The sequence below is a fragment of the Canis lupus genome, chromosome 26, assembly GCF_011100685.1.
Source record: "Canis lupus familiaris isolate Mischka breed German Shepherd chromosome 26, alternate assembly UU_Cfam_GSD_1.0, whole genome shotgun sequence".
NCBI classification, from domain to species: Eukaryota; Metazoa; Chordata; class Mammalia; order Carnivora; family Canidae; genus Canis; species Canis lupus.
In genome coordinates, this window is record NC_049247.1 from 28986992 (window position 1) to 29010229 (window position 23238).

The following is a 23238-nucleotide window of genomic DNA, read 5'->3' on the forward strand; positions in this document are numbered from 1 at the left end:
TGAATGAATGAATAAATAAATAAATAAATAAATATCTTTATAAAAAAGTGAGATTGGCCAATAATTGCAAATATTCACTGTTCCTTAAAAAGGGACATATTATATTTCTCAGTTTTCTTGCCAACGCCATAATAGCATCATAGGAGTGGATTTCATAGCTTGGTGAGATTACGAATGAATGTTTCCTGTCTCTGACTTCTATAGATTCTAGTTTTGTACTGTCCAAAAATGTAGCATGTAGCTACATGTAGCTATTAATTGAAATTAATTGAAATTAAATAAAACTAAAAATTGAGTTAGTCCCATGAGCCACATTTCAAGTGGTCTGTTGTCACATGTGTCTCATGGCTTTCACATCAGACAGCACGGGTCTAGAAAATCTCTGTCACAGCACAAAGATCTGCTCTGTAGCCTGGGTGGCCTTGGAGGGTAATGGGATGGGGCTACACTTCCCTAGGAAGTGTAGGAAGAAAGCCTAGGAAGCCTAGGAAGAAAGGAGGGTTTAGGCCGTGGAAAGAATATAAGTGACCTGAAATTAACCTGATGCTTCATGAGTGAAGAAAGAAAACCTCCGGTTAAGGACCATCCTGCTAAAAGATAAAAGGGTCAACCAGGAAATTAAGGAAGAATTAAAAAGATTCATGGAAACTAATGAGAATGAAGATACAACCGTTCAAAATCTTTGGGATGCAGCAAAAGCAGTCCTAAGGGGGAAATACATCGCAATACAAGCATCCATTCAAAAACTGGAAAGAACTCAAATACAAAAGCTAACCTTACACATAAAGGAGCTAGAGAAAAAACAGCAAATAGATCCTACACCCAAGAGAAGAAGGGAGTTAATAAAGATTCGAGCAGAACTCAACGAAATCGAGACCAGAAGAACTGTGGAACAGATCAACAAAACCAGGAGTTGGTTCTCTGAAAGAATTAACAAGATAGATAAACCATTAGCCAGCCTTATTAAAAAGAAGAGAGAGAAGACTCAAATTAATAAAATCATGAATGAGAAAGGAGAGATCACTACCAACACCAAGGAAATACAAACGATTTTAAAAACATATTATGAACAGCTATACGCCAATAAATTAGGCAATCTAGAAGAAATGGACGCATTCCTGGAAAGCCACAAACTACCAAAACTGGAACAGGAAGAAATAGAAAACCTGAACAGGCCAATAACCAGGGAGGAAATTGAAGCAGTCATCAAAAACCTCCCAAGACACAAGAGTCCAGGGCCAGATGGCTTCCCAGGGGAATTTTATCAAACGTTTAAAGAAGAAACCATACCTATTCTCCTAAAGCTGTTTGGAAAGATAGAAAGAGATGGAGTACTTCCAAATTCGTTCTATGAGGCCAGCATCACCTTAATTCCAAAACCAGACAAAGACCCCACCAAAAAGGAGAATTACAGACCAATATCCCTGATGAACATGGATGCAAAAATTCTCAACAAGATACTGGCCAATAGGATCCAACAGTACATTAAAAAAATTATTCACCATGACCAAGTAGGATTTATCCCTGGGACACAAGGCTGGTTCAACACCCGTAAAACAATCAATGTGATTCATCATATCAGCAAGAGAAAAACCAAGAACCATATGATCCTCTCATTGGATGCAGAGAAAGCATTTGACAAAATACAGCATCCATTCCTGATCAAAACTCTTCAGAGTGTAGGGATAGAGGGAACATTCCTCGACATCTTAAAAGCCATCTAGGAAAAGCCCACAGCAAATATCATTCTCAATGGGGAAGCACTGGGAGCCTTTCCCCTAAGATCAGGAACAAGACAGGGATGTCCACTCTCACCACTGCTGTTCAACATAGTACTGGAAGTCCTAGCCTCAGCAATCAGACAACAAAAAGACATTAAAGGCATTCAAATTGGCAAAGAAGAAGTCAAACTCTCCCTCTTCGCCGATGACATGATACTCTACATAGAAAACCCAAAAGTCTCCACCCCAAGATTGCTAGAACTCATACAGCAATTCGGTAGCGTGGCAGGATACAAAATCAATGCCCAGAAATCAGTGGCATTTCTATACACTAACAGTGAGACTGAAGAAAGAGAAATTAAGGAGTCAATCCCATTTACAATTGCACCCAAAAGCATAAGATACCTAGGAATAAACCTAACCAAAGATGTAAAGGATCTTTACCCTCAAAACTATAGAACACTTCTGAAAGAAATTGAGGAAGACACAAAGAGATGGAAAAATATTCCATGCTCATGGATTGGCAGAATTAATATTGTGAAAATGTCAATGTTACCCAGGGCAATATACACGTTTAATGCAATCCCTATCAAAATACCATGGACTTTCTTCAGAGAGAACAAATTATTTTAAGATTTGTGTGGAATCAGAAAAGACCCCGAATAGCCAGGGGAATTTTAAAAAAGAAAACCATATCTGGGGGCATCACAATGCCAGATTTCAGGTTGTACTACAAAGCTGTAGTCATCAAGACAGTGTGGTACTGGCACAAAAACAGACACATAGATCAGTGGAACAGAATAGAGAATCCAGAAGTGGACCCTGAACTTTATGGGCAACTAATATTCGATAAAGGAGGAAAGACTATCCACTGGAAGAAAGACAGTCTCTTCAATAAATGGTGCTGGGAAAATTGGACATCCACATGCAGAAGAATGAAACTAGACCACTCTCTTTCACCATACACAAAGATAAACTCAAAATGGATGAGAGATCTAAATGTGAGACATGATTCCATCAAAATCCTAGAGAAGAACACAGGCAACACCCTTTTTGAACTCGGCCATAGTAACTTCTTGCAAGATACATCCACGAAGGCAAAAGAAACAAAAGCAAAAATGAACTATTGGGACTTCATCAAGATAAGAAGCTTTTGCACAGCAAAGGATACAGTCAACAAAACTCAAAGACAACCTACAGAATGGGAGAAGATATTTGCAAATGACATATCAGATAAAGGGCTAGTTTCCAAGATCTATAAAGAACTTCTTAAACTCAACACCAAAGAAACAAACAATCCAATCATGAAATGGGCAAAAGACATGAACAGAAATCTCACAGAGGAAGACATAGACATGGCCAACATGCACATGAGAAAATGCTCTGCATCACTTGCCATCAGGGAAATACAAATCAAAACCACAATGAGATACCACCTCACACCGGTGAGAATGGGGCAAATTAACAAGGCAGGAAACAACAAATGTTGGAGGGGATGCGGAGAAAAGGGAACCCTCTTACACTGTTGGTGGGAATGTGAACTGGTGCTGCCACTCTGGAAAGCTGTGTGGAGGTTCCTCAAAGAGTTAAAAATAGACCTGCCCTACGACCCAGCAATTGCACTATTGGGGATTTACCCCAAAGATACAGATGCAGTGAAACGCCGGGACACCTGCACCCCGATGTTTATAGCAGCAATGGCCACGATAGCCAAACTGTAGAAGGAGCCTCGGTGTCCAACGAAAGATGAATGGATAAAGAAGATGTGGTTTATGTATACAATGGAATATTACTCAGGTATTAGAAATGACAAATACCCACCATTTGCTTCAACGTGGATGGAACTGGAGGGTATTATGCTGAGTGAAGTAAGTCAATTGGACAAGGACAAACATTATATGTTCTCATTCATTTGGGGAATATAAATAATAGTGAAAGGGAATATAAGGGAAGGGAGAAGAAATGTGTGGGAAATATCAGAAAGGGAGACAGAACGTAAAGACTGCTAACTCTGGGAAACGAACTAGGGGTGGTAGAAGGGGAGAAGGGCGCGGGGTGGGAGTGAATGGGTGTCGGGCACTGGGGGTTATTCTGTATGTTAGTAAATTGAACACCAATAAAAAATTAAAAAATAAAATAAAATAAAATAAAATGGTAAGAAAAAGGTCAAATTGTCTCGAAGGGTGCCGTTCAGATATGGCTCTCTGTGCTTCTAGTAGAGAAAGACCCTTAAATCTAGTGTGTCTTTGTCCTGCCTGAGAGGAAAGATATTTTCTTTCCAATAGAAAAAATACCGCCCAAAAATAGAAACTCTCAACTTTACTCCCGTGGATGATAGAGCTGATTACGAGACTGCAAAACAAAGCGGTGAGATCCTAAATGATGTGAGTACCTGTCATTCTAAAATTACCCGTTCATGAAATGTCATTTCCAAAGATTTTCACCTACTTTATTTTTTTTTAAAGATTTTATTTATTTATTCGTGATAGTTACACAGAGAGAGACAGAGAGGCAGATACACAGGCAGAGGGAGAAGCAGGCTCCATGCAGGGAGCCCGACGTGGGATTCGATCCCAGGCCTCCAGGATCGTGCCCCAAGCCAAAGGCAGGCGCCAAACCGCTGCGCCACCCAGGGATCCCGATTTTCACCTACTTTAGCTCAGCGTGCAGTCATTGTCTGAGACACAGACTGTAATCATGAGATGATGCTAGCATTTTCCCGAGCAACATTATGATTTCTTAATATCAAGTATGTTAAACCTCTGGCTTCTCAATTCCAGAGTAAATACCAGAAAGATTGGAATGATGCCAAATCACAGTACACCCTCACCGAGACCCCCTTGCTGCACACTGCCCAGGAGACAGCCCAGATGCTGGACCAGGTATGGGTTTCAGCCAGATGCCTGATACTCCTGGGCGGGGGAGGGGGAACCGAGGACCGGAATGTAACGGTGGGGAGATGTATGCACATGACCAGTGCCCTTCTGACTCCTTAGGTTAAGCTCTGTTGTGGCTCTCTGTCTTTTACTATCTCTACAAGGAAGGCTGGGAGAAACAAAAAGCTACGGGCTACGGGTTACATTTTGCCTCCAGACGCGTACCATTTGTTCACGCCCATCACTCTGGTGACATTCAGAGCGAGGTCATTTATCCTTCTAGGAGCGCACGCTGGGGGCTCCTGGAGCTAGGAGGCCTGGGGATGTTTGGAGTCCTCTACCCTTCTGGTCCTCTCTGGGCTTTGAGAGTGTTTGTTTTGTTGGCTTCTTTAAAAGCTATGGTCTGAGTGTTTACTCTCTTCTATTCCCTCACTTCCTTAAAATCTCTAAGCTTTCCAATAAAACATAGGCAGAATTAGAAAACGAATGTATTTTTCCTACTTTTAAATCGGTATTTCTTCATATTTATTATGTCAGTGCTTTTTGTTCTTTATTCTCGGGGAGGCAGGTGACAAAAGGCTGAGGGGCTGTGTGTGCTGATGTTTCAAGCTCCCCTTTTCCTTGAGAGCTTGTCACAACCGATGGAATCTCTATTTTTTTTTCTCCCACCAGCTGAACTACAAAGCTGAACATGTAAAACAAAGAGGTCATTATGTTGGTGTTCGACGATGAGAGATGATCCTAAACTGGTTTGGTTTGAGCGCACAGGCCAGATTCAGAATGACAGACTATACAGAGAGGACTACCATAAAACAAAGGCCAAGATCAATATATAGCCGCTGATATGGTGTCGGTGTTGGCTGCCAAGCATGGGCAGGACCTCGTCAGTGATATTGATTACCGTAATTACCTGCACCAATGGATGTGTCATCCTGACCAAAATGACATTATCCAGGCAAGGAAGGCCTCTGACCTACAGAGCAATGTAAGTAATTTTTGTTTCTTAATGACCTAGGAATGTATGGTGTACTCAGAGAGTTACAGGCAGTACTCTGGAAGCACCGGGCTTTGAAACTTTGAGCCATAAATACTGAATTTGTTCCCAGAAGGGAACTGAGGCTGAATCTTTTGTAGAGAAAGACCAGGAGCAGTGATTGACAGCTTTGCCTTTTTGACGACTTATTTCCGAGTATCGTTCAAAGCCAATTTTTTTCATTGGTTGTTTTTTTTGTTTTTGCATCATCTTTGACATCACCAACATCTCACATTGGCCTGGGAGATTATCAGCTGATTTAAAATAATAAATGGCTTGGGGTGAGAATGGAGAGTAAATGGGGGTTGTAGTTAGTGTAGGCAAAGACCTGGGTATGCCCTTTGCCAAGCGTCTCTTCTTCAGGTGTTGATGTAGGACTTGCTTGCAAAGAATCAAAGCAAAAGAGAAACAAAATCCTGATAAACTACCTGAGGGCCCAGAATCTGCTTGCACAGAGCTTTGGGTGAGGGTAGGGAAGAGAATACATGACCTAGGCCACCTTGCAGTGAGGCCTGAGCCCAGACGTGTAGCTGCCACCAGCAGTTCCTAAGGAACAGAAACTCCATGCATCGACCTGATGCTCAGACATACCCTGGAGCTAACCCACCTGGTCTTCTCATTACCACTTTGGAAACAGGAAATCAGAGGCTGCCTGCCACCAGGTGGTGAGCTTGAACTTGCCACCTCCCTGTTGCTGCAGCAGAACGATGGTCATGGACATTTAACCAGATCAGCAGCTCCATTGTGGTTGATGTGGGGTGGGGAGGGGGAGAGCTAGGCCTGGCCAGGGGCATGTGTCCCCTACTCTACCATACAGGAGCATTTAGTTGTATCACTTCCTTTGTGTAGTTAGTCTAAATTTCCCACGTACCAAGTAATTAAATATAAATCCTTCTAAAAACCCACCCTCCCTGGTAAAACCCTTCCTTGGACTCAATGCTAGATACAATGGCTCCCTGCCCGTAGCTCCCATAGCCCTTGAGTGTTCTTGCTGTTACACTCTCCACTTATAAAGGACTTCTCTTCACACCAGATTCCTTTGTACTTATCTCTGAAAGCACCTAGTACAGTACTTTGCTCATAATAATAGGCTCACAGGATACCTCTCTGGTGAACAGGTGAAATCATGATTGCATCAAGAGATGACAGTCACTAGAGGGAAATCCTTAAAAAGCTCCTGAAAAAGTTGCTTCAGACCTACAGTCTGGAATCCTGTGCCTGAGTCATTTATGCCTGCGTTGTATCTCTCTTCCTGCTCTCAGGATGTCTACAAGGCTGACCTGGAGTGGCTCTGTGGCATTGTCTGGATACCCGTGGACTCTGTGGACTACGTGAGGGTTACGAAGAACCAGGAAATGGTGAATCAGGTACACAAACCCTGTTCTTACCTAATGCCTGGCCGCCTTGCCTGTCATGTGGGGGCAGGTACCCACTGGAAGGAGACCAGTCTTAATCATCTCTGTTTCCTTGCAGATAAAATACAAGAAGGCTGATCTCGACAACTGTCCTAACTTCACAAGTGTGGTGGATCCTCCAGAGATTGTTTTGGTGAAGATTAACTCAGTCAGTCAAAGTGATGTAAGTTTTCTTTGTGTATAGTGATGTGTGCATGGACTGGGGAGTTCATTGTGTGTCATTGACTGCATTTGCTCACCTCCAGGTAACTGCTTGTAAGAAAATGGACAGTGGGGCAGGAAACTAGAAGATCATCTCTGGTGGGCATGTCTTTAAAGTCCCTAGTAAGAGATGTACTGTACGAACATTTTTTTTTCAGAGTGAGAATGCAGGTTTTATTTTTTTTATTTTTTTAAATAATAAATTTATTTTTTATTGGTGTTCAACTTGCCAACATACAGAATAACACCCATTGCTCATCCCATCAAGTGCCCACCTCAGTACCTGTCACCCAGTCACCCCCAACCCCTGCCCTCCTCCCCTTCCACCACCCCTAGTTTGTTTCCCAGAGTTAGGAGTCTTTCATGTTCTGTCTCCCTTTCTGATATTTCCTACCCATTTCTTCTTTTAAAAAGCATCCATATTCTTGTCCAAATTATTGTATTAGGCAAAATGAACTGAAATCTAACCAATTAGTTTGTTTTAAATCTCCAAATGTAGACTGGTTATTATCTTTTTGGGTAGAAACTATGAAACTTTATTTTTTTATTTTTTTTAAAGATTTTATTTATTCATGAGAGATACACAGAGAGAGGCAGAGACACAGGCAGAGGGAGAAGCAGGCTCCACGCAGGGAGCCCGATGCCGGACTCGATCCCGGGTCTCCAGGATCATGCCCTGGCCTGAAGGTGGCACTAAACCGCTGAGCCACCCGGGCTGCCCCGAAACTATGAAACTTTAAATATGCATTTATATTGACCAAAGATGTGGATTGGTTTTGTCTTGTTTTCTCTTGTTAGGTAAAACATAAAGAAACATTTAATAAAGTATTGAAGGGCAAGTATCTATTTTCTCCAGATACACCATATATCACCCACTCCAAAGACATGAGAAAACTCTACAGTACTGTAAGTTCTATTTAATTTGATTTACAACTCAGTTCTTAATTTTAAGCTCTTAATTCATCTTCTTGGCTGATTTTGTGAACAACTGAACTTAAAAGACCTATCATTGCATTTAATCTTCTTAGAAATAACTGCTGTTGTTTATTAGAAGTAGCATTTATTCAGCTGGTATTTTTCTTTTTGAGCTCCAGTAATGGGCCAGGCATTGGAGGAAGTGCTACGGGGCTAACACTCAGTAAGAGAAGCCCCTCAGGAGCCCATGCCAATGAGGGAGATGGACAGGCAAATAGATAATAAGGTAGCAGGTGCTATACCAGCTGTAGGTGCGCAGAGGACTGAACACCCACTAACAGGGAAAAGAGAGGAAAGGCCAGTCCCTCTCTGGCAGTCATGTATAAATATCTCCAGCCAACAGACGGAAGACTAATTTAATTCAGCTGATTTAAGGATGATGTGTGTGTGTGTGCGCGCGTGCCCTGTGTCTGTGTGTATGCCCAATGGGAAGCAGTCTTTGGTGATTCTCTACCTATGTGAAAATGTATTTCCACTTTTACCATAACTTTAAATACAGTTATTCTCTGTTATAGATGTCCTAGAACACCCTGGTGTTTGTAGATTCAATCTGCAGTAAGATAGAAGATTCTCCCATACTCTTAGGTAGACGCAGTAAGGGCTCTTGGCCTTTAAACATAAATATTTTACCTTGGTTTTACCATTTTCTTTTTAGCAATACCTGAAGGAAGTTGACTGCAAACTTGCTGACACATATTCCTTTGTTCCAGATACTGTACAAAGGGGCTTGAGAAGGGACCAACGCTTACGGCTGCACCTTGCATAGGCGCTACATTCCCATCGTGGGAGCTAAGCATGCCAACTATGTGAACAGCGAGGTCAGTGGTGGTTTTTCCTCCGTGCATTTAAGAGTCTTCTCTGGGGAGCTGGTCCAAAAATCCCAGAGATTCTCAACTAAGTTGTGCCTACTTCACAGCTTAAATACAAAGAGACATATGAGAAGCAGAAGGGCCACTACCTGGCTGGAAAAGAAATCAGTGAGTTCCCTGGTGTGGTCCAGTGCCTGGATTTCCAAAAGACGAGGAGTGCAGTAAGCAAAGCAAAGCTCACTGTGATGGAGGATTTGTACCCTGGAGGGTGCTATTAGGGGGTCTGTTTGTGAACCGTTCTTCGGTTGAGAGAGGCATGGGGTGGTGAGGAAGGAGTCATTCCTTCCCTGAGATTCATCCCCACCCCTGCCAGTTACCATTGGTAACTATGGGCTTTCCTCCCTTTCCTTCCCTTCTGCACTTCCAAACCCACAGTGAAGTACCTGTGTTTGGAAAAAGGAGAAAGCAACAAGGTGACTACTTACCCCTGTGTTTTGAAAGGAAGGGACATTGGGAATGAAGAATCTATTTAAAAAGTATCTTCTTTAGCCTTTGTTCATCCTAAAGGTACTGATCTATACTAGGGATAAGACCCCGAGAGAGATGGATCTGAATAATTAACATTTTAATCCTTCTTTTTGTCTTTAAAAAAAGGGGGCTTAATTGAACTACAGAAGAGATTATGCGGATACCAAAGCAAATGTGCACATCCCCATCGATATGATGAATCACATGCTGGCCAAACACTGTCAGTACATCCTCCGTGACCTAGAGTACCAACACTACTTCCACCAGTGGATGTCTCTCCCAGAAGAACCCGGCGTAATTCGGGCCCACAGCATGCAGGACATCCTGAGCAATATACGATGCCCTTTCTGCAGCTTGACTTAGTTACACCTTCACTCAACCGTGTCTTGGCCCCCTATGCTCCACTTGTCCCCGTATTCATAAATTGTACTGCTTTTTAAAGCACAGTGGCACACATAACCACTTTTTGGTGTGAGAATCCCCTCTGAGCCATGTGACCCCTGTGTTAAATATTTAACCTGTTTTTTACTCCAGACAAAACTTTAGCTCTTCCTCTCCTCCTAGGCTTCTTTAGGTCAGAGCGGGAAAGCCCTCCAGCTGGTGCGGGGCCCACCCTATGACTGCTAAGCACTCAGCACAGCCAATGGCTGATGGGAAATTATCAAAATGCCCGATTGTAAATTCAGTTAGTACCTGTCACCTCTCATCATCCCTTCTTTCCTGCAGAACGTGTATAAGGATGACTTGAATCGGCTGAAAGGCATGGGATGCTACATTTGGGATATGCCTCAGATCCTCCAGGCCAAGAAATCCTGTGATCTCCAGAGTCAGGTGAGATCTTCCCAGAAGGACTGGCTCTCTGTGGATCAGTGAAATCGTGGTGCTTTCAGTGGGGTGACAACCAGGCCAGCCCTGTGCCCGGGTTAGAGAAAGCTGCTCTAACAGTACGTGAGCCACAGAAACCAGAGGCCCCTGCCTGATACAGCCTCTCCTGGTGACCTGCTCTGGTGTGGGACCTTCTCGGTTTTGGTCTCTCCAGGGGTTTAAGCATTTGAGGTTTACCCAGAACGTTTCCCGTGAGGTGTTTCAGAGTGAACCACCCTCAAGCATCTATACAGAAGTTGCTTAGGTTAGCCTGCAGAGAGTAGAATGCAAATGCATGCTTTGACCTTTGGGAGGTAAGTTCTGAAGTAAAAAAGTAGATATTTGGAAAATGTCCCCAGGATATGGTTTAGCTCTCCTAGGGCAGGTTCACGGACGGTTGAGGCACTCAGGGATGGGGGTGCATGCATGGAAAAGGCAACAAAATGGTGAAGAGGATCTGGCAAAGAGCCAGGTTTTGACAACCCTACAAAGTTGGCAGGAACACAGAACGACTGTGTCTCTGTTAGTATTAAAGCAGGAACCCAGAATGAAGTAAAGGCTCATCTAAGTTGGCACAAACTGCTCATGCTGATGGCAGACGTGTATTTTACCATTTCCGGTGCCTGGTTTTTCTTTACAGATACGGGTACATGGCAGCAGGTAAAGAAAATCTGCAGAATTAGAACCTGGTCACAGATACACCACTTTAGGTGACTGCTCTTCAAAGTGGCATTAATGCCAGTGAGGTGCGTCTTCTTGGACTTCTCTCCCGACACAAGCCATTCCTGTCCTTCTGTATTTTTGAACAGCAGAAAAGAATAACCCATCTTTTTTGTGTGTAGGTGAAATGTAAAGAAAATTATCATCAGATTAAGGACAAAGATACAACAGTCCTAGAAACAGTGGATTATGACAGAACCAAGAACCTGAAGAATCTTTACAGCAGAGTGAGTTATTTTTCTCTTCTTCCCTGGAGACAATAACGGAATAGTTGGGATAAGCACCTTACCGCCCAGGTTTTTTCAGGCACTTCCAGTTTCCTATTTTATCTCCTCAGTAGTCCTAGTGACAATTCATTGAGCCCGAAGTGGAATATCACACCATGCTGTGCATTGGCACAGATTTGGGAGCTCCTTCCTTATTGCAGGTGAGCACTGTTGAAACTAGGCTACCCTCACCCTGGACTTGTCCTTCCCTGGCTTCTCCAGGGACAAGGGGCGTACAGCCTACAAAGACACTTTTTTTTTGTCTCCTCTGAATTGGTTAATTCAACAAACTTTTTAAAACTTTATTTTGAAACTCTTTTAGGTTTCCAGAAAACTTGCAGAAAGAGTCCAGAGAATTCCAGCATAGTTTTGTCTGTAATACAATCATGGAAACTAAATTAACCTTGTTGCAGTGTAACTTACAGACTTCATCCAGATTTCACCAGGGTTTTTCCACTAATGTGCTTTTCTATGTCAGGCGCCAGCCTGTCATCCCATTTTGCATTTAATTCATATGACTCATTAGCTTTCTTCAATCTGATCATTTCTCAGTTTTCCCTTGTCTTTTTCTGATTGTAACACTTTTGAGGAATACTTTCCGGTTATTTTGTGGAATGCCCCTCCATTTGGTTTTATATGATGTCTTCTTATGATTAGATCAAGACAGTCCATTTTTGGCGAGTTTAACACAAAAGCTTCTCTCCGGCATCATGGCAGGTGGGACGTGATGCCGGTAACTGGTGATGTTGAACGTGGTGACTTGGTTAGGTGGCTGGCTGCTGAGCTTCTCTACTGTAATGTCGTGATTTTTCCCTTTGTTGTTAATACATATCATGGAGGGAGATATTTTGGGACTTTGCAGATAGCCTGTTTCTCTTCAAATGTTCTCTCATGTATTTTACCATCTATTGATGGGTCTTGCCTGAAACAACTTTTAGTATAAAATATGCCTATTGGTGATTTTCTGTTTTTTTTTTTCATCCCTCCTACATTTATCAATTGGAATTCTTCGGTAAGAAACCACTCTTTCTTCCTACCATTTGGGTTTTTTTTTTTTTACTTGTATCAGTAAGTAATTATATCTGAACTCATGGATATTTAATTTCTTCTACGTGATGTAGTCTAATACTGCTATTTATTTTGTTGCTCAAATCATTTCACCTTTCCCCATTGGGTGCCTTTCAGGGTGGCTCCTATAAGAACTTAACATACTCTGTCATTGTTTTTGAGTGCTTCCTTACATTCTGGCACCACAAGATGTTCATCTTGTATTTACCTGCTCCAGATACCCCCTCTCCAAGGAGCCCTGATTTATATATTAAGGATTGGCATTTCAAAGGCAAAAATCTCAGCACTAGGCGTGCTCACTGCTGCTGGGACCCTTCTATGGACAGAGCTTAGAAATAAATTATGGATACTAACCTCTATATGCATACATATCAGTATTTATTTCTATATTTGTCTAATTATATGTGTGCTTTGAACCATGAGTTCCTATTGATGCTTCCTATATCATTCAACACTACAGACTTTAGACTTCTATCTTTTATTTTTCCAACTTGTGGCTTTTTTTTTTCCTAGAAAGCCTGGCCCTCATTACCTATGACATGTTTGCTTATTTGTTCAACTTTTTTAAAGGTTGTATTTATTTATTCATGAGACAGAGAGAGGCAGAGACACAGGCAGAGGGAGAAGCAGGCTTCTTGAGGAGAGCTCAATGCGGGACTCGATCCCAGGACCCCAGGGTCACGCCCTGGGCTGAAGCCAGACACTCACCCCTGAGCCCCCCAGGCGCTCCTATTTGTTCAACTTTTATCGGCACATAGTTTTGAGAATTGCTAACCCATATTCCTGTGAGAAACAAATGTAGTAACTACAGTATCTTATTTGGTTATTTTTGTCTATAGATTAATGAGTCAAAATACCATTTTCAAAAATAAACTAAATTGTTTTCTAACTCACTTCCTTCAGCATAGTCTTGTTATGCATTTGTAACACAGTTAGGTTTATTTGTTATGATTTCTATTCCATTGGCGTCCTCTTCCCCATTCAGCTTGATTCTGTTTTAATTTACACACAGTAAATCACTCTTTGTAGTATATAGTACTACAGGATGTTTTTTAAAACAAGATTTTATTGATTTGAGAGAGAGAGAGAGAGCATGAGCAGGAAGAGGGGCAGAGGAAGAGGGAGAAGCAGACTTCCCTCTGAGCAGCGTTCTCCAAGCTCATCTTGACCTGAGCTGAAGGCAGATGCTTAACCCACTGAGCCACCCAGGTGCCTCTGGACTATGGCTTTCAACAAATGCAAAGTCATGTATTCACCCCAGTGAAGCCACAGAAAATCTATCACCTCAAAATTACCCTCTTCCTTTTCCTTCTTTGAGACCCATAGAAGCATTTTCTGGACCTACTTTTAAAGAAACAAACTTTGAAAAACCTTTTCCAGAATGTCCTGCAAATGGGATTATGAAGTCTGCAGCCGTCAGGTCTGTTTCTTTGTCTTAGTAAAATCCACATGTGTACTCTACACATTGCTGTAAAAACCACTAGTTTATTGGATTTATTGCAGAGTGTGATATTCCATTGTATGAATATACCACAATTTATTCATTCACAGTCCAAGGACACCTGGATTGTATCTAGTTTGTGACAATTATGAATAAAGCTGCTATATACATTTGAGTATAGGTTTTTGTGCATATGTAATTTTTGTTTTCTTGAGTAAATAAATACCTAGGAGTGGAAATCTTTCTTGAGCTCCCACTAGCTACAAAAATGTAAGATAGGATAAATAGATTTTAAGTTAGTGGTTTTCACCCTTCAGGAATTCCTAGACCTAGAGCAAAGGAACACAGCGTCAAAAACTTTGTTTTCGTTTCCATACAGTAAAATGTCACTCTTTGTGGCCTACAGTACTATAGCTGTACAAATGCATATTCATACATTCACCACTGTTGTCAAGATGCAGTGCTCCATGATAACTGCCAAACTGAAATAATTACTATGGAAGAGAACAGAATAATGGACCATAAAATTATGGTCACAGCATTAAACCCATTATTTACTGAGGGGGACTTGGGTCCTGCTGAGTATGAAGATCAGGGGTTGTTAAGCAGTGTCTGAAAAAAGATACAGGAAAAATCCCCTTCTAAAGATCCAACCAGAGTGCATTTTCTGTACTCACAAAATGGTTTATAACCCCTGTAGAACCTGTACAAGGAAGCTTGGGATGGAGTGAAGCCACCAGCTACATCCTGCCTACCAGTACCATGTCCCTGATGCATGCTAAGAACCAGAAGCATCTGGCTAGCAATGTAAGTCAAGTGCATTGTGATGGCCTCTCACCCACCCTCTACCTTCCCCAGTTCTCCGCTCCTAGAATTTTTCTACTGATTCATGTGTTTTATTTATTTATTAATGAATTTATTTTTTATTGGTGTTCAATTTGCCAACATACAGAATAGCACCCAGTGGTTATCCTGTCAAGTGCCCCCCTCAGTGCCCGCCACCCATTCACCCCCACCCCCCGCCCTCCTCCCCTTCCACCACCCCCAGTGTTAGGAGTCTTCATGCTCTATCTCCCTTTCTGATATTTCCTACCCATTTCTTCTCCCTTCCCTTTAATTCCCTTTCACTATTATTTATATTTCCCAAATGAATGAGACCATATAATGTTTGTCCTTCTCTGATTGACTTATTCCACTCAGCATAATCCCCTCCAGTTCCATCCACATGTGTTTTATATATTATATGTTTGTGTATATTGTAAAAGAAAATCTAAAATTACAATGAGCTATCTAGATATCGTATTAAGGTTTATGAACTTCGGGGATCCCTGGGTGGCGCAGCGGTTTGGCGCCTGCCTTTGGCCCAGGGCGCGATCCTGGAGACCCGGGATCGAATCCCACGTCGGGCTCCCGGTGCATGGAGCCTGCTTCTCCCTCTGCCTGTGTCTCTGCCTCTCTCTCTCTCTCTGTATGACTATCATAAATAAATAAAAAATATATTTAAAAAAAGTTTATGAACTTCAACCCTTTATGCCCAGAATGTTCTTAAGTAAAGCCTTTTATTGTAAAATTACCTATAACCTTCATTGCAGTCCTAAGAAGCTAGTTCTCTTTCAGAAGTTAACCTCCTTTAGAGACTTTTACCTCTTAATTGTGAACCTTTTACATAGCATTTTATTTTATTTTATTTTTTAAAGATTTTATTTATTCATGAGAGACAGAGACACAGGCAGAAGGAGAAGCAGACTCCCCACAAGGAGCCCGATGTGGGACTCGATCCCAGATCCCAGGATCACACCCTGAGCCGAAGGCAGATGCTCAACTGCTGAGCCACCCAGGCGTCCCTTACATAGCATTTTAGATCAGTATTTCTCAAACCCTGTTTTTTACCAGTGAGAATGTTGTATCAAGTACACACACACACACACACACACACACACACACACACACAGCTGACGTTTATGTGACTTCCTTCTGACATATGACAGAAGACTATGTACTGCCAAACTAAAGGCAATACACTCTGATCTTTTCAATTCTATTCCATTCGTTTAAATGCTAGTGGTCCAATAAAATTTTTCAATGCCTTCTGGCCTAGAGATGCGTATTTAGTAAAAGACTTTGTTAGACAGTATACGGAATTAATTTAATATTTACCAGATCCCACCTGATTGCCATACATTCTTTACCTCGACTTCTCTGGTGTATAAGAAGGATTTAAGAACCAGATTGCCTTGAGACCTTGCACAATTTCCTACATAATTGGCATGTTATTTTATCTTCCCAGCGCCTATATAAATCAGTTTATGAAAAGAACAAGATGAGAATCCACATCGTGCCTGACATGGTGGAGATGGTTACTGCTAAGGAATCTCAGAAGAAAGGCAGTGAGATTGATTACTGCCTACACCTCTGTGAGTGGATTTGCCACCCTGACTTGCAAGTCAACAGCCACATCAGGAAAGTCACAGATCAGATCTACAGCAACGTAAGCCCACTGCTTGTGAAGGTCCCCCGTGCTGGCTCCACATGCCCATCCTGAGGGGAAGCAGACCCACCTGCATGTACCCTGGCCTTCTTCCAGCGTTGCTGTCCTCTGTACCCATGGGTCTGTCCCTGGAAGCAGGGCTCTGTGTGCCAGTGTTTTCACGGCACCCACAGCCTCATTGCATAACACCTTTCGAATGTCATTCGATAAAGTCCTCCCAGGCCCACTGGGTGTCTGTGTTTTTGGTGTTTGAGTTACGGTCAGTTTCTTTTTTCTAATTCCCTCTATCCACCGCAATCTTTAGATTGTATACAAGGATGACCTCAACTGGCTAAAGGGCATTGGATGCTACATCTCGGACATTCCTGAAATTCTTCATGCCAAGCATGCTTATGTTCTATGTAACCATGTGAGTTTGCCCTATCTTATGGTTTTTTTTTTTAAAGTGTATTTCCTTTTCTACGTAGTCTAAGTCAAAGGGGGAGTTATGTACATTGTCACAGACCAGCTATGTCTTAAATGGTGTTGAGGATGGCTGATCTGGAGAAGAATGCTAAGGAGCAGGGAACGGCTGTTTCTTGGAATGCGCGTAGCTCTCTATTCAACAACACGGTCGAGCTGTCCTGTTGTCCTTCCCTGGAACCTCTCTCTACATTTGGACTATTTCAGATCTATCAAGCACATGATTCTCCTATTAGGGAAATCTCACTTGTGAGGTGTTTGTGACGCTATAGACAGGACCTATTTATAAAGAGAGAATTTGCTAAGCAAATTAACACTGTAATAAAGGTTTCAGTAAAAATGCGTAAATGTTCCTAGAAGAGCAGTTGTCAAGCCTGCTAGAAGGCTCTAGAAGCTCCATAGGACTATAAGCATCGATTATGCAGATTGTCCTAAAATTCAAATGCCTCCTGGTCGATTGAATATGTGCTAATGAAAGTAAATGTCATGAGTTAAAAGCAACCAAACCCTCCATGAAAGCAGCAATTTCTAGAACCGTAAACGGTCTACCACAGGCTTCTTTTATTCCTCTTGGCAGATCAAGTACAAATCTCACACACAGAAGACCAGGAATGGCTACAAGTTGGTCACAGACACACAAGTCTATGTGCAGGCTGTGAAAAGTGGGAAACAACTGAGTGATGTAAGTCCCCGTGGGGAAGTCGTGTGGACAGTAATAAATGGGGCCACCACTCAAACAGAAGTGGCAAAAAAAAAAAAGAAAAGAAAAAGTAAGTGGCTTTTGCTAACTGGGAGACCAGAGTTAGTGTCCTAGATAGTACTTATGGTTCTGCTCATATTTCCTAAAACCTGGTGTGTTCAATCAGTTCCCAAGGTGGAGGTAGAAATGCTATAATTCTATGGAATACTCAGTGTTTTAGAGTTTTTTGCTTTAAAAGTTGTTTTTTGAGGCCTCGTGTCAAGAGCAGCAGTTGTATCTTGCTGGTCAGCCCTCTGGAAAATTAGAGCTGGTCATGGCAGGGTGAGGAGGGGGCAGGCCGTGCAGTGAGCGGTGTGGGTTTCGTGGGGCCCCTCGTCCGTGGTCTGGGAAGGCCCGGTGCCCAAGCCTCGGCCCCATGCCACATCCACTCTCTGACTTGGGGGGCAGAGCCAGCACACGGCTGCTCTTTTATTTTCTTTTAACTAAGCCCGCAAATTAGTAAGTAAATATCAAATCCCACCAGCGAGTTAGAATGTAAAAACCCATTGTTTTGAAACTTAGAGCCGTACCATAGCCGCTGTTCCCTCCCTTTGCTGAGCCATGTCCTCTGCTTCTCTCATGCTGTGGGGTCCACATGCCCACTTGCGAGCCTGTGGACAAGACAATGATGGATCAGTTGTTGAGGCAAAGGGAAACCTACCTACCTACTTCCCTTCCCCTTCCCCTTCCCCTTCCCCTTCCCCTTCCCCTTCCCCTTCCCCTCCCTCCCTCCCTCCCTCCCTTCCTTCCTTCCTTCCTTCCTTCCTTCCTTCCTTCCTTCCTTCCTTCCTTTAAGAGAGACTTAGGTTTCCATTTACTTTGCTTCTTTCCAATGATGCTGCTGTGATCAGAATCAGCTGACCCCTCTTCTATCTGACACAGGCCATCTACCACCATGACTACATGGATAGCGTCAGAGGCAAGGTGGCTGCAACTATGAAAACCATGGAACTGGATGGGCCCTTCATGCACACAAGCTCCAGAGTGAGGTGAGCAGTGAGAACCCAGTGCAGGGGGCAGCAGAAGTCTAAGGGGCGGCCTCCGAGGGCCAGGCCACTGGCTTTTGCAGAAACCTCCTTGGCTTGTGCTTTATCTCAGCCTGACCTTCTCAGTTGTCAATGCTATTCCATTCACCTGAGTTAAAAAACAAAGAAAAAACCCAAACAGTACACAGTCTGTCTTCCCTCCTGGTTGGTGGGATTCTTACACCACGCAAGCAATGGGCATTCTTAGAGCAACATTGCATTTACATCTACAAGATACGAGGGAGAAAGAAAGCCAACCTTTCTCAAACAACTTAAAACCAAGATGACAAAGAGAAGACACATAATCATAAGGGACTACTAGTAGTAAGAGAAAGGGCTAGAAATTACTGTTGGAATTCAGAAGAGAAAGACCTGGATTCCACTCACGTACTTAATATCCCTTTTGGGTGTTACCTGCTCAGGCAACATTGGTTTCCCTCTTTGATGTCACTCTCCTGTACTGAATATTGAAAAACATTTGCTCTTTGATGTCTCTGATACTATTCCTACTCCTGGATCTCCCCCCCAAAGACAGGCTATTTAGGATCATGGTCAGAAACTCCTTTCCCCCATCTGCCAGGGATTGGGGAATCGTGACCTCTTCATGGCCTGACACTGTGTTTATTGGAGGAATGGGGTTCCAGGGATGTGCCTTATCATTATGACTGTCTCCGGGACTGTGATGATGTGAATGCCACCTAAGGGTTCACGACACAGGCGGCACTGACTGCCTGTTCTCTCTACTGCTCCCGTTTTCTTGCTCGATTCCATGCAGGTAATTGGGCATACGTTCAAAACATAGAAGAATTATTTCCTATGGGCCCCTTCACTCATCGTTCACTCGCTCACTCTCTTTTTTAAGGTTTTATTTATTCATGAGAGAGACAGAGAGAGGAAGAGACACAGGCAGAGGGAGAAGCAGGCTCCCTGCGGGAACCCGTTGGGGACTCAATCCCATGACCCAGCGTCACACCCTGAGCACCCCCAGGCATCTCTCTCACTCTCTGTCTCTCTCTCTTAAAGATTTGGTTTATTTACTCGACAGAGTGGAAGCGAGGGAGCATTAGCGAGGAGGGTGGGGGTCGAGCAGGGAGACTGATGGGCTCAGAGATGTGACCTGAGCCCAAGGCCTGGGCAGTGGAGCACGCAGGCACCTGTCGGTTTCGAAGCAGGGGGTCAAGGATGATGCATTAGTTACCTGGCCCTTTGAACTCCTCTGACTCCTCATGACATCGGCCTGGTAAACAAGAACACGCTGCATCCCGACCGAAAGCCTGGCATGGGCCGCGTGCGATGCGCATGACTCGATGGGCCCCGGCGCAGCCTGACCCCTCGCCCTCCGCAGGACCTGTACCCAGGTGCCGGCCGACGTGACCAGCGCACAGGATACCGGCTCCCTGGTGACACAGCCGCCTTCCAGCATTCCAGGGAAAAGCACTACCAGATCACCTATGTAGGTGCCTCCCCGCACCACGGCCTGCCAGGGGAGGGGCGCTGACCTGGGCCCCTGGGGGCCGGGGGTGTGTGTGGAGGCCCCCGCTGAGTGTGGTCATCACGGCGCCTTTGCTTCAAGAAGCGTAGGAGCATCCCTGTGACCCCAGGCACCCCATGGGCGGCTGCAGCTGCCTGGGGACAGGATGTTGTGTGCGTCCCTTGGGCAGACAGGACTGCTTGTGGGCTAGCTGGCTCCGATACTGGCCCCACCACATGCCCTCTGCACACTGAGCAGAAAGCTGGGGGTGAAGGGGCTCCTGCTATCTGGGGCTTCCTAGCCCAGTGGCTCCCACCACCCTGCAGGGATGCTGGGGATGCTAGGGAGCCCCATGCAGGGCAGAGCCCGGGGGCGCTGCACACAGCCTGCAGCCCTCTTCTGCTGCCTTCGGAGTCTTGGGACCCAAGCTTGCCGGCCAGCCAGTACACAAAACCAAAGACCCAAACCTACAGTATCCAAATCAGACACTTGCAGATCCAACCACCTAATATGTCTTTTTTTTTCTGGTAAATCCATCTGGAAAGCCACTTGTTGGCCTCAAAAATAGTCGCTCCTCTCTTCCCTGCAGGTCCTAACTTCCAAGCTGTGCTGGGACTAAAAACACAGGCCTTCCCCCACCTAAAATGAATAAACACCGCTCAACACCTCGACATTTAATAGTGAAGCTTGCAAATTCCAAAGATAAATAGAAGATCCTTAAAGCAGCAAGAGATAAGAAATCTCTAACTTTTATGGGGATGAATATTAGATTAACAGCAGACCTCTCCACAGAGACCCAGGCAGGCCAGAAAGGGTTGGTAGGATATATTCAGGGTCCTACATGAGAAGAACATGCAGCCAAGAATACTTTATCCAAGGCTCTCATTCACAATAGGAGAGATAAACAGCTTCCAAGATAGGCAGGAACTGAAAGAATATGTGACCAGGAAACCAGCTCTCCAAGAAATTTTAAGGGGGACTCTTAAAATTCCTCTTGGAGAGGAAGTCCAATGGAACAATCCACAAAAACAGGGACTGAATAGGTATCATGATGACACTAAATTCATATCTTTCAATAGTAACTGAACGTGAATGGGCTTAACGACCCCATACAGAGGCCCAGGGTTTCAGACTGGATAAAAAAGCAGGACCCATCTATCTGCTGTCTACAAGAGACTCATTTTAGACAGAAGGACACCTACAGCCTGAAAATAAAAGGTTGGAGAACCACGTACCAATCATATGGTCCTCACAAGAAAGCAGGGGTAGCCATCCTTATATCAGATAAACTGAAATTTATCCCAAAGACTGTAGTGAGAGATGAAGAGGGACACTGTATCATACTTAAAGGATCTATCCAAGAAGACGACTTAACAATCCTCAATATATATGCCCCGAATGTGGGAGCTGCTAAATATATCAATCAATTAATAACCAAAGTTAAGACATATTTAGATCATAATACACTTATACTTGGTGACTTCAATCTAGCGCTTTCTACACTAAATAGGTCTTCTAAGTACATGTCAAAGAAACGAGAGCTCGAAATGATAGACTGGACCAAACGGATTTCACAGATAACTACATAACTTTACATCCAAATGCAACTGAATACACATTCTTCTCAAGTGCACATGGAACTTTCTCCAGAATAGACCACATACTGGATCACAACTCAGATCTGAACCGATACCAAAAGATTGGGATCATCCCCTGCTTATTCTCAGAGGATGATACCTTGAAATTAGAACTAAATCACAACAAGAAGTTTGGAAGTACTTCAAACACGTTGAGGTTAAGGACCATCCTGATAAAAGATGAAAGGGTGAGCCAGGTAATTAAGGAAGAATTAAAAAGATTCATGGAAACTAATGAGAATGAAGATAAAACCATTCAAAATCTTTGGGATACAGCAAAAGCAGTCCTTGGGGGAAATATATCTCAATGCAAGCAGCCATCCACAAATTGGAAAGAACTCAAATACAGAAGTTAACCTTACACCTAAAGGAGCTAGATGAAAAAGAGCAAATAGATCCTACACCCAGCAGAAGAAGAGATTTGACAAATTAACATTCGAGCAGAACTCAATGAAATAGATATCAGAAGAACTATGGAACAGATTAACAAAACCAGGAGTTGGTTCTTTTGAAGAATTAGTAAGATAGATAAACCATTAGCCAGCCCTATTAAAAGAAGAGCGAGAAGACTCATATTAATAATATCATGAATGAGAAAGGAGAGATCACTACAAACACCAAGGAAATACAAACAATTTTAAAAACATGAGAAGCTATACGCCAATAAATTCAGCAATCTATAAGAAATGGACGCATTTCTGGAAAGCCGCAAACTACCAAAACTGGAACTGGAAGAAATAGAAAAACTGAACAGGCCAGGGAGGAAATTGAAGCAGTCATCAAAAACCTCCCAAGACACAAAAGTCCAGGGCCAGATGGCTTCCCTGGGGAATTTATTCCAACGTTTAAAGAAGAAACCAAAAAAAAAAAAAAAAAACCCCATACCTATTCTACTAAAGCTGTTCAGAAAGATAGAAATGAAATACATCCAAGCTCGTTCTACGAGGCCAGCATCACCTTAATTCCAAAACAAGACAAAGACCCCACCGAAACGGAGAGTTATAGACCCATACTCCTGATGAACATGGACGCAAAAATTCGCAACAAGATACTAGCTAATAATTAGAAATGACAAATACCCACCATTTGCTTCAACGTGGATGGAACTGGAGGGTATTATGCTGAGTGAAGTAAGTCAGTTGGAGAAGGACAAACATTATATGTTCTCATTCATTTGAGGAATATAAATAATAGTGAAAGGGAAAATAAGGGAAGGGAGAAGAAATGTGTGGGAAATATCAGAAAGGGAGACAGAACGTAAAGACTGCTAACTCTGGGAAACGAACTAGGGGTGGTAGAAGGGGAGGAGGGCGGGGGGTGGGAGTGAATGGGTGACGGGCACTGGGTGTTATTCTGTATGTTAGTAAATTGAACACCAATAAAAAAATAAATAAATAAATAAATAAATAAATAAATAAATAAATAAATTACCAAAAAAAAAAAAAAAAAGATACTAGCTAATAGGGATCCCTGGGTGGCGCAGGGGTTTGGCGCCTGCC

At 43.1% G+C, this 23238-nt stretch overlaps 1 protein-coding gene across 1 annotated transcript in view; it reads left to right on the forward strand.

The window, feature by feature from the left end:
• The first annotated feature begins 4052 nt into the window (after nucleotides 1–4052).
• LOC119877561 (nebulin-like) overlaps nucleotides 4053–23238 on the forward strand; it is a 94082-nt gene continuing 74896 nt past the window's right edge. Inside the window, 17 exon segments of the mRNA XM_038574510.1 lie at nucleotides 4053–4088; nucleotides 4502–4603; nucleotides 5270–5318; nucleotides 5321–5424; nucleotides 5427–5582; nucleotides 6893–6997; nucleotides 7104–7208; nucleotides 8045–8152; nucleotides 8932–9039; nucleotides 9138–9302; nucleotides 10285–10389; nucleotides 11339–11369; nucleotides 14618–14724; nucleotides 16205–16405; nucleotides 16710–16814; nucleotides 17445–17549; nucleotides 18489–18595. Coding sequence (XP_038430438.1) covers nucleotides 4053–4088; nucleotides 4502–4603; nucleotides 5270–5318; nucleotides 5321–5424; nucleotides 5427–5582; nucleotides 6893–6997; nucleotides 7104–7208; nucleotides 8045–8152; nucleotides 8932–9039; nucleotides 9138–9302; nucleotides 10285–10389; nucleotides 11339–11369; nucleotides 14618–14724; nucleotides 16205–16405; nucleotides 16710–16814; nucleotides 17445–17549; nucleotides 18489–18595 — 1799 coding nt within the window.